Genomic DNA, 12,593 nt, shown 5'->3' with positions numbered 1-12,593 from the left:
TAGAGACAACACAGCTGCTTGCTCACGATGCGTTTGAGCAACTTACAGACAATGTCAGCAAGGCTGATAACTGTTCATCTCTATTGGGTACTTACCCAGTTTCCATTCCAGAACTATCGTGCTCTCTCACCACTGAGATGGGAACTCGCCCTCATTCCAGATCCGATTAAAGATGGCAAGGATGTGACACTGACAATTCACTGAGAGATGTTGCAGCATTTGCTTGTGGATGCAATCTACCCCTGGGCCCGTATCAGGGCAATGGGCTAGGGTACTGGAGAATTCCCATTCACTGAGTGGATCATTGTATGGCTCTAGATGGCGGGTAGTACAAGATAAGAGCATTCGCCCCACTGGCTGTTTAATGAGATGAAAGGTGGGGCAGTAGTTCTAGGTCGAAGATATGTGGGCATAATGTTCAGCAAAATGTTCGGCAACAGTGGATGGATCAGTATAAATGGCGCCATCTAAGGAAATACTTGGTACACCTGTGGGGGACTGGAAGCTATGGAGATGTCTGACTTTGCCCATACCTGTCATGGAAAAGTACATGATCTAATGGCGGAAACGTACCATTCTCAGAATTCTTGTCTTCACCGTTTTATGATGTAGTGTACAAGAACAAGGAGTGTTTAAATGCAATGTGGTGCGCCAATGAAGAGTACCACTTATGGCATTGGAGAGCCCGTCTATGATCTCTAATGGCCACAGCAATCTCTCGGGTCCACCAGGGTACAATCTTCCGACGGGGGGATTCCGAGGAACAGGGGATGGCTTGGTCGACTACCAAAAGAATGGCTGCTATTGTACACTGAACAGCCTCATCAATACTGCCTTGCAATGGGAAGCTAAGGATGATAGCAGAGGGGAACCCATCCCAGTGAGCATTATGAAGAACGTCCAAGGGAGCAACACTAAAGGAGGAATAGAAAGATAGGGAAGGGGTCACTACCACACAGGTCATCATTGACCATCCAATGGATTGATGGTGAAAGACCAGGGCTACAAAAGGAGATATCAATGGCGAAATAAGTGCTGTGTGCCACACATAAGTGTGCGGTGGCACCCGAGTTCAAGAGGCAAAAATTGAGCTGTGCCACTGAAGTTTTAGTGTCTTTATTGTAGCCATTGATCATTTGTACCACCCCACAAGGAGTTATGGGTGTTGGAGTCACCCAAGATTAGGAAAGGTGGGGGATGCTAAGAGACTAATGTAGACAGTACATCCTGGGACACGACATCATTGGGAGGGAGATAAATATTATGGATAGTAAAATTCTGACTTGCCCTAACCCGAACAGCCACAACCTCCAACGGCGTATCAAGAGGCAGAAGGTCACTGTATATAGTTTCCAGCACATACAAACTAACACCACCTAGTACTCTCTCACAGTTGGTATAATTCTTTAAATAACTCTAGTAGCCACAAAGGGCAGGGTTTCGAGTTGCTGGGAACCACAGTTCCTGGACGGCACTACAGAATGCAGGATAACTGCTTAAAAGCTGCAATAGCTCAGCCAGGTGGTGGAAAAATTCATTACACGCTTCCACTGGAGAATAAGACTGTCTGAATTTTGTTGGGGCATGAAGTTACCAGAGTGTGGGGATTATGAAAGGAGCTATAGTTTTGCATACACTCTGCCTTGACTGCTATGTCAACCTACTGTTTTATGGTACTACAACATGCTCAGGCACCAAACGAAACACTAAACCTTCTGTAACTTTTCTGGTAAACTAAGGTTGTCTTACATATTTCAGAATAGTTTTCATTGTTGGGTACTTCTGACTGGAGTGACAGCGAAAATTGAGTAAATGAGCAAGCTCTTCCTTCACTCGCACCAGATGTGCTCCAATACCTCTTCATATACAGTGAATTTATTTGCAACACAACTTATGAAGAGGGAGTTTTGGAGATCGATGAGTTAATTGCTTGTTTAGGGTATTCAGTACCAAGGTTATTAGCGTTCTTGCTGAAACTGACATATGTGATTAGAATGTCTAAAACTGAAACATGAATAACTTGAAAGGTCACTGACCCATACATACATTTGGCACTCAGAATTTAACTTCAGTGATATAAACTGATCAAAGCCCCCCAACACCAATGGCTAAAGTCCTTTAAAATGTTACGTGGTTTTTACGGACCTAAGAATTGCGTTGTTCAAGTGTGGTCACAGAGAGAGCTTGTGCTCAAAAACAGAACTCAGAAACTTCAGTTTCTCTCTCATACTCAGAATGAAATATCACAATTTCAATGCAAGTGGAGGGCAAATGTGCCATGTATGCAAACTTTTTTCTTTCAATTTCTTTAGCATCAGTTGCAATGAACATGTTGATAGGTTTAAGGTGCAAAAATAAAAGCAAATATGTTTTTAACACAAAGCACTATACTGCTCTTCGACATAGTAAATTCTAAAATATCAGGAAAGACTGTATGATCGGCTCCAGGCTGCAGGGGTTATCGAACCAGTACAATCGAGTGCCTGGGCAACGCCCTTAATGGTCATCAAGAAACCCAATGGATCGCTTCGTCTTTGTGGGGATTTTGGGGCTACGGTCAACGCTCAGTCTTTGGTCGAAACTTATCCCATTCCTCAACAGGAAGACCTTCTCGCTAAACTGGCAATGTCGCAGCCATCGATGGCTTATCCGAACTCCAGGTATTTTTGGGAAAAGTCAATTATTACTTAAAGTTCTTACCCCAAGTCACCCACGTCGCGCATCCCCTAAATCGCCTGCGTTGCAAAGGGGTACCTTACAAGTGGACTTCTGCCTGCGATCAGGCTTTCACTCGCCTGAAGACAATGCTGAAATCTGCCCCTTGCCTGATGCCTTTCTCTCCAGATCGTCCCTTGGTGGTGGCGGCTGATGCCTCAGCGTACGGTATTGCTGCAGTCCTGGCACACAGGAATGAGGATGGGTTGGAACAACCTGTGGCATATGCATCCAAGATGTTAACGCCTGCGCAAAAGAATTACTCTCAGATCGAAAAGAAGGCTCTTGCCGTTATTTTTGCAGTTCAAAAATTTCACATTTACCTGTTTGGGGTGCGGTTCACCCTCCTCACGGATCACAAGCCCTTAGTGTCGCTTTTCGGGCCCCATTTGCACCTCCCAGAATGGACGGCTCAGCGTCTTCAGCACTGGGTGTTGTTCTTGCATAATTACACTTACACCATCCGCTATAAGCCTACCAGTCAACACACTAATGCAGATGCCTTGTCACGTCTCCCAGCGGGACCCGATCCGGCGTTCAATCAGCAGGAAGTCCGTGCTTCCACATCGGCTCTGGCCACCGAGAGACTCTCGATGGATTTCCTCTGGCAGCCACGCAAATCACCGCTTCCACGTGCAGGGACCCCATTCTGCGGCAAGTCCTCCACTATGTGACCCATGGTTGGCCTCCCTACCTTACCTGACGTTTGAAAACTGACTTCAGCCCATGGCGTCACGTCTCACACAGACTTTCGGTGATGGAGGATGTCCTCCTGTTGCCCACTGACTCGGACGCCCATCAGGTGATCATCCCTCTGGACTTACGCCACCGCGTCCTGCACTTATTACACCACAGACACGGGGGGATGTCTCGCATGAAGGCATTGGCTCGACGACATGTCTATTGGCCAGGGATCGACGGAGACATTGAGCACCTGGTCCGTGGTTGCACAGTGTGTGTGTGCGCGTCATCAGGCTAGTCCTCCACAATATTTTGGGCTCTGGCCAACACCCAGCCAACCCTGGGACAGGATCCATCTCGATTTTGCAGGCCCTTTCTTAGGCTCCATGTGGCTCCTCATCATTGATGTCTATTCCAAATACCCATATGGGGTTCGCATGGCGTCCACCACCACTGACGCCACCCTCACCGCCTTGGCGCACGTGTTGGCCATTGAAGGCCTTCCGCAGACGTTGGTCACAGATAACGGTCCCCAATTCACGGCGTCCTTGTTCCAGACCTTCTGCTCCGCCAACGGTATCAAACACATTCACTCTCCCCCTTTCCATCCTTCACCCAATGGCGCGGCGGAACGCCTGGACCGCACTTTCAAACAGCAGCTAATGAAATCAGTGGAGTTGTCGGCCACCACCTCAGCCCTCATCTTGTTTCTAAGCACCTACCGCACTACACCAGTGGCCGGTCATAGTCCTGCCGAACTCCTTCACGTGTGACAACCTCGGACCCTCCTCCACCTGCTGACACCATCCCCTTCTGGGCCCCGCTCTCGCCCCGGGCATGGCCGTGTGGGCCCGCTCCTATGGCAGCACACCTGCATGGATGCCCGCTATGGTGACAGCAGCTAATGGGCAGCGAGTGACAACCGTACAGACACACAGAGGGCTCGAGCGTCGCCACCATAACCAACTCTGCCCTCGGGCCCCAGCCTTGATTCCTCCCCCACCGCCTTCCCTGCTTCCTGGTGTGGACACATCCCTCGAGGTGGAGCCCTTCCCTTCAACCTCCATCTCCTCGCTGGCTCTGCAGGCACCCCTTCCGCCTCGCTGGGGTATAGACGCCCACTGACCCCCTGCCCTCTGGTGACACCTTGATGGATGCCGCAGACAGTCTGCCCTCCCCCAGTGGTCCCTCCGGACGTCTCACAACCCGTGCCCTCGTTCCGCCCGCCTCGGCATCGTCCAGAGCATTTCCGCCCCTATGCACCAATTTCGAGGGGGAGGGATCTAGTACCTTCTGCCGCGGAAGTCGAACACGCGGCACAACAAATGGACGTGGTCAGCCCATAGAGGTCTCTGCCTCCGCGGCGGCTATTCCGCGCAGCGAGGGCGCCACCGCTAAACCACATGCAGACAGCAGCCAATAGTCGCTCCCTCCGGTTTCGTATATAGGGACCCACTCTGCCCTAGTGCAGCCAGTCTGGTACTCACTCTGGATTTCGTTTCTATTTTGGCGGTACTGCGTTCTGGTCGTTGCTCGTTGTTGACATTTGCCTGGCTCTGGTTCCGAGTGGATTTACGTTTGGTGTTTGGTGTTGTGGTTTCCACAAGCCTCCGTTGTTTCTCTCTTCCTTGTTGTGTCGCTCATAGTCGGTCGTGGTCGGTTGTTGTCAGTTGTCGTCCAACTCATGCTGTGTTTACCCGGTGGTGCGTGCTCCACAGCCTGGCTGCTTCCCCGCCTGGCAGCTCCGATCCGCAGCCCAAGGCGTTCCCGCTGTTGGTTGTGGTTACTACAAACGTAGTAACATGCTCCTGAGATCCCAAGCCTCCACAAGATCAAAAATCTTGCCAAATAGATGAGACTTGCATGCAAACAATGCTGTATTGCTCACTCTAGGTGGTCTATGTTATTAATGATGGGATGGTATCTCCTGAATTCTCACTGGTAGCAAGTAGGAAGTTTGGCTTCAATAACCCAGAAAAGTTGGCAGTTCACAATACACTGAATTCCTAAGCAGATGGCAAGCACAATACCACAACCACTGTGTTTCAAAGTTCATGAGTGATACTAGGATCCATGAATTGGGCTTCCAAGATGTGTTTGAACTGGGTGAGGAGGATCTCTCTGGTCATCTCTGTGAGGCACTGAAATTAGCATAACAGACTCAGTCACGACCATGTGTTGCATGACAAGATACAGATGGTCTTGAAACCAGTTCACATGAAGTAGTTCATAAATGTTTGTCACAAATTCCCAGTGTCTTTATCTGGAACAGCTGTGGCCTCTCAACCAGAGGCAGTCAGTCTACAAATTTGTAGCACCATTATCTGTGTTACACATACAGGTTTTGTCAGATCATGAAGTGAGTCCACTAGTAACTACAGTGATGCAACATATCACTTCAGGGAAAGTGATGTGTTGGACCACAGCTATCTTACCAGTGAATGATGATTGTGAGATTTTGAAGTAATTTTCGTGTTAGTTAGGTAGTCCATTTCAACTAGCATACTGTGCAAGGAATTTTGTATCTTATATGCATGTGCCCAAGTTGGGGCAAAAACAGCATATATGCCAGATGGGACAATGACAGCAGTCTTTCCACAAGTCGCAGCACTTGGTCCCACTGCCATCCGACCTAGAAAGTGCACTGTGGGCAATAAAAAAAAGGACTGCAATGTCTTCATGTCAAAATAATTGACTTTTAGTTTAGTCTGACACCTATGTACTGAGACAGTTCTGTAAATGTACAATATATGGAGTGATTCCGTGATGTTTTGGAAAGCATAATATATGCATACACATCAAAGAAAAACTCTATATTATTTGGTAGAACATAGTTTCTCAAATGGTGTTTCAGCTAGCACACAAGAAGTTGCAGTGGGGACAAAATCTAAAGATATATGTTAAAGGGACAGCCCCCGAATACTTCTGTGTTACAAAAATGAGGAAATTTTAAGAAGAAGACTAAATCAAATACAAATTTTAAAAAATACATTGGAAAGAAGTTATCATAAAGATAAATCAGTGTTGTTCTTAACAATAAAGTCAACAGGGGACACTAAGACACAGGGTACAAATGAGATAACTGCATTGGAACTAAAGACATTTTAAGATGAATTTGGTAGTCGAGGGAAAAATATTAAATTGCTTGGCAACAAAAACATTAAATAAGATTATGTAATTCCATGAGTCGGAAAATGGTCAACTGCATCTACAAAGGTTTACAACTGGGTCATCAATATCTAGATGACACCCCGGTAAATGACTGCAGTCATATCTGTGGCTCATCAGTCTACAGCTCTGGCAGCTGTAGTTATGCAACCATACCCAGTTATGCAGTTTGCTGTTCACATAACTTCACCTGCACATCGATATCATGATGCCGCAAATTATGCAAGAAATTTTGTGAGCTGTACTCAGTAAAAACAGGATTTTTATTGTTGTTTATTGTGGTGATGTGTTGGCTGTGGGGAATTAAGAGTGGTGCGACAACCAGTTTATGGAGGGGCGCTCTAATATACTGTGATATTTCAGAGCTGATCTGGACTGATAATAAGCTTATTTTCTGTGTCACTGTATGCCAGTCACGACAAAACATATGGGGGCAAATATATCAGGTGATTCAAAAGTTGGAGTGCACAATTCAGCACTAATTTAAGTACAGAACTAAGTACTGCTGAAGATTAGATGGGTAGATCACATAACTAATGAGGAAGTATTGAATCGGTTTGGGGAGAAGAGAAGTTTGTGGCACAACTTGACCAGAAGAAGGGATCGGTTGGTAGGATATGTTCTGTGGCATCAAGGGATCACCAATTTAGTATTGGAGGGCAGCGTGGAGGGTAAAAATCGTAGAGGGAACCAAGAGATGACTACACTAAGCAGATTCAGAAGGATGTACGTTGCAGTAGGTACTGGGAGATGAAGAAGCTTGCACAGGATAGAGTAGCATGGAGAGCTGCATCAAACCAGTCTCAGGACTGAAGACCACAACAACGACAACAACAACTAAGTACTAGAATAGATACTCCAAATACTGATCTAAGCACTAAGCTAAGTACTGAGTTAAGTACTAGATTAAGTAACTCAATCACTGAGTTAAGTACTAAAGCAGACACATGAAATACAAAGCTTGAGTAACATTACTGATACTCATAAAGAGAAAAATGAGATCTATATTAAAATATTTATGCTACCCACTTTCAACGAGGAGTTACATAATGAGAAAACTAGACAATGTTGATTTAGTAATAAAATAACTTAATAAGCAACCCATGGAAGTAAATAATTATTTGAAACATATTAAAGAAGTTGCAGGCCAGGATGTTTTTGAAGTGCCTAGGCAGATATCAGACAATACAGTCTGGTTATATGTTTTAGAACGAGGGAAAGATAACTGAAATCGCATGATTTAATCTTTCAAGTTTGGTGGAAGATAGTAATGAACTATCAGAATTATAGGTAAGATTCAAAGGAGTACTGCCAGGTGAGGTTGAAATCAGCTCCTGTGTCAAACAGGGAGATGGACTTTGCAGAACCGTAATAGTAAGATGGAAGAAAAGGCATGGAAATAACTTGAGGACCTATGCATGACAGCCTGAAGAATGGGACTGAGGATCACCAAAACAAAACAAAGGCACTGGGGGGTAAAAGGTGGACAAATTTAAATACCAGGGAGAATACATATCATGAAAAAATAGAAGCAATGAGGGAGTAATAAAGAGGGCAAGGTCAGCCTTTAGTATGACCAGAAATACAATACAAAGAATATATCTACAGATGTTAAGATTAGACACTACAGAGCAATGGTGAAGACTGAAGTAGTACATGCAGCTGAGACAGTAGCACTAGGAAGGCGTAGTGTCAAACAACTAGAGAAAGAGGCAGAAAAATACTGAGGAAAACACTGGGATTTAAAACATGGCATCAAGAAGATTTCTAAAGCTGGGATTGCGAAGAAAAGTGATGGTGCGAGATGGATGTGAAGACCTAGTGAAGAACTGTACAGGAGCATGAGAACAAATTTAGGAGAAATCAAACTGAAAAGGACAAGATTTGCACGATATGTGATCAGGATGAAAATGGAGAGAATGACAAAGAATGTACAGGAAATAATGGACAGGACACAAGGAAAGGCAAGAACCAAATAGGTTGTTCAACTTAAGAACTGGTTGGAACTGGGAAACAGGATGGAAGGGAAGGAAAATGGGCGAAGCAATTAACCACCAGTGAATTCACAAGAGCTCAATGACAGATAGATATAGAGCCACCAGTGAAGCAGGCACAAGAAAACAATACTGAAGATCTCAGAACAATTGGATTTAACATCCCATTGACATCAAGATCATCAGAGATGGAGCACAAGCTTGCATTGTGTCAAGGATGAGGAAGGGAATCGGCCATGTCCTTTCAAAGGAACCATCCTAGCATCTGCCTGCAGTGATATAAGGGGGGAATTCACGGAAAACCTAAATCTAGATGGCCGACACAAGTCTGACCCGTTGTCCCCCCGAATGTTGAGAGTTCAGTGTGTTAACCACTGCACCATCTTCTTCAGTTTGAAAGAACAGGAAGGATGAAGAGGATTTTGGGGGAGGAGGAGAAGAAGAAAATGCAATCCACAAAGGAGCTATCCATGGTTGTGAAGAGGCTATAATGAACGAAGAAGAAAGACTGTCAGTAATGTCTGCAGATGAAGGAGATGCATTTTTGACTGGCTCTGTCATCTCTGATAAAACTTGCATACAAAATTACATGGCCTAGTCAAAACAAGCCAGTAAGAAATTGTGAAGGATGGGTGAGAAAACTCTAGTATCAGTAACATTAATGCAATGTTTTTTGACTAGCATCTCATTTTTCATTTTGATTTTTGGCATGAGCAACACACCAGCAACATAGCACATTTCTGGGACCGTTGGAGTGATGTTAGATTTGAATACTGCAGCCTGTGGTGCATCCACTCAAGCCAGTCTCCTTTATGAAAATACCTGCCCCCAATGAAAGAAATAAGAGTGATAGCATGACTGCCCTCCTTACAACCCTCTTTGAACTACACAGGCAGGCACTAGTGTGTGAATGCTCTGAGGATGATGTAACTTTAGAAAACATACATAATCGGCTGGTGATTCAACCTTACTCTTTTAATGGTCAGGGCATCAAGGAACAGCTAACACATTGGGTCAATAGGATTTCTAAAGTAGGGGATTACACAGAAAAGAGAAGTGTACTTGATTTATGGTGCAACAGTAAATTTAAAAAAAAACGAAAGTCCCACAGCCTGAAATAAGCATCAAAATCTCCACAAAGCACAAATGGTTGTGGAAGCTGATGAAATTGTTGACAGTTCATTGCCAAGAGTGTAATGTAATGGGAGATAAAGGAGCAATAAGTCACATTATATGGCACATGGTCAATAACCATAATTTGTTACAGAAACAGCCACACCATCTACAACCCCTCACCACTGAGATTATCCTTCCTATGGAGTTTTACTCTCTTTTCCGCCATGTGTATCTCATATCAGAGGCAATATTTTTTCCCCTCCTCATACTCTTTTTCTTGGTCAGATACCAACAAATGGATTGTTGCTGACTAACTGGGAGGTTCACCCATGCAAACTGTGGATTGCACATCTTCGAAGGGTAATTATCAAATGTACACTAATTTTCTTCAATTTTAGTTTTTCTGTACTCTGCCCCCTCCATTAGGTGGATGTTGGTGATATAGGCTAATCAAAAAGCCACTGTCACTCATAGAGCTTCTATTTCATATTCCAGTAGTGATTTCCTCAATTTTTGGCTCAGCATTTTTAGCAGCATTTTATTTGTGTTACAGCAATTCATGCTGACTATGTATTCTTATTGCCACTTTGGCTATTGGCATGATCACACTAGTTTAATTTTTTTTTCTTTCTTTCCACTTATTCTGACTTGGGTTACATTTCAAACTCTCTTTTTAGATGAGTCCACCCCATATTTTCTATTATTTACCCAAAGCAAGAACACTTAAATGGTACGTGTATAAAATTTTCTTCGAATACAGCTGTAGTCTATATGGCGAAAGACAGGCCCTGACAGTTACAGTAGCCTTTGCACATGTGTTGTGTGTATCTACAACAATCAATCATGTAACACAATTTTGTATACATCTCTATGACAAAGGCTCAGTGATGATGCAACTTTATATGCAACTGTTGTTTTCAGTCATGTAGCTTTGGTACTGCCAGCAGTCTCTTGCAATTTGCAGTTGAAAGCTGGCAACAGCACTGTCAGATGTCAGGGCTTCACTTTCGCTGTACAGAGCACAAATACTTACATGATCTCGGCGTCCACTTTCAGAGTGCTTGTCACGCTTGGAGCTTCCACCGCTGCGTGAGCTCGATTTGTGATGATGATGATGCAGAATTGCAGCTTGTGGTGGTTTAATGTCTAATGAATCTGCAGTGTCATCTGCCTCCTCTTCTGACATTCTGAAATAGTATATGATGATAACATTTCAGCAACAATTTATTTGATATACTACTGAATGAAAGGAAAGATAAGAAGAGTTATACAGTTTGAAGCACAGAAGATATTAATAAACTTTAGCCACAGGATGTTTCTGAGAACTTCTCAGTATATTAAAGATGAGCAAGATCAAGTCTAAAACAATGAGGTTACTAGGAAATCTATATTATTCACTCTGCCCAGATGAGTCACTTCGGGGAAAAAATCCCTAACGGGGTGATTCCATGTAAAGTGCTCTAGGGTTAGTTTCCTTTCCTCTGTCAAAGCTCATCCAGATGTTTGATATTCTGGCACACCTCCTCACCACAGTTTTTTGATGTAATTCTTCAGGATTTCCCAGTGATTTGCCAACATTCTTGAATAGTTGGGTGTACTGCTGGATACTGCAGTCTTCCTTGCATGATATTTCAGTCACCTTACTTGTCGCCTTCATCAGATGATATCTAACACTGAAGGATGGGTCATATTCATAATTTGTACCGTCTGCCTTCTTGCTCTATCTGCAGTCTGATCCCACTTGTGCTGCTCTCAGATGACAGTGTCTGCTGACACCACCCTCAAGTGTTCCTTTTTCAGTACAAGTCAAATGGTCACGTTCTGTTTGGGTTGTACCGGGATGTTCTGTTGTCAGTCTGTTCCACCTGATAGCATGTTAGAGGTTCCTGTGGTAATGAGTTCTGCATCTGTTGTGTTTTCAACAGATCTGCAGCAGGATTCCAGCTTTACTCACCAACAGTCCATTACCCTAATGACTAGGTTCTCCATTACATGAATCTCTATCAACTTCCTTGTTACAACTGTCTCAATATCGGGTCTTCGGGCCAGGACTATATTCTCCTCACAGCTCATAGAATGATCAAGGTCCAAGCAGTGCCCAGCGAAGGCTTATTGCAAACAAGTGTGGTACTGATATTCTTGGCATCTGATGTCAACACTTCTTGTAGATTGTCCAATATGTGACATGCCACTGCTTTGGCAAGACATATCATAAATTCCCGATCATCTTTAATGTTCCATAGTAGCCGTCCTGTAGCAATGCAAGGGGTACCAAATTTGTTATAAAAGTCAGTAAATTACTCAACGGACAGAAATTTTTCAGTACAGGTATTTCATTCATTCCAAGAAAGTGTCAATTCGTGACGACATCATCCAGGCATGAGTTGACTGTAATCTGAATCCTTTTTAGCAAACTAATAATTTCTCTCGGGTGATAAAATTTTATTGATTATGAAATACAAGTTCTTGAAGTTTATTCAAATCAGAAATGTTTAATTAGTAATTACATGCCATAATTTATTTGTTTAATATGAAGGTGTTTTGAATTTTGTATGCATAAAAATTTTACTGACTGAACGCTGAAAGGCATAATCAGTCTTAAATGATAATGATGATAAAAGTTTCACTCTGAGATGAGTTATCACTTAAGAGTGCTAAAAGTGCGCATGTACAGTTCGCTGACCTATGTGGTGAATTTTATTTTGTGATCTTGACCCGAATGGAGAGTAGATCTAGTTTCATTTAAACTTTACGTGAAATAGACATATCATGTTATTACAAAAGAGTCGTTTAGCCCGTTAGGGAAAACTGAAACCAGCATGCTCGATTTGAAATACGTTACACATGTAAATCGCATACATTAGTTGAAAATGCGTTCGGGCTTAACACACGAAGCTGTAAATTAATTTTGAGACAAGT

General features: G+C 43.6%; 1 protein-coding gene across 20 annotated transcripts in view; it reads right to left on the bottom strand.

Moving 5' to 3' along the window:
* The window catches only part of LOC126353916 (cyclin-dependent kinase 11B), a 127,922-nt gene that overhangs the window by 93,400 nt on the left and 21,929 nt on the right, over positions 1-12,593 (bottom strand). For all 20 annotated transcript variants that reach the window (XR_007565241.1, XR_007565232.1, XR_007565233.1 and 17 more), the window contains exon 2: positions 10,708-10,861. Coding sequence is in view for 10 of the 20 variants with exons in the window: in XM_050003149.1 (XP_049859106.1) it covers positions 10,708-10,861 (154 nt within the window). In the remaining 10 variants the exon portion in view is untranslated. The remainder of the gene's footprint in view (positions 1-10,707; positions 10,862-12,593) is intronic.

The sequence above is a fragment of the Schistocerca gregaria genome, chromosome 3 (assembly GCF_023897955.1).
Source record: "Schistocerca gregaria isolate iqSchGreg1 chromosome 3, iqSchGreg1.2, whole genome shotgun sequence".
Classification (NCBI taxonomy): Eukaryota; Metazoa; Arthropoda; class Insecta; order Orthoptera; family Acrididae; genus Schistocerca; species Schistocerca gregaria.
This window is presented reverse-complemented; position numbering and strand designations above follow the sequence as displayed.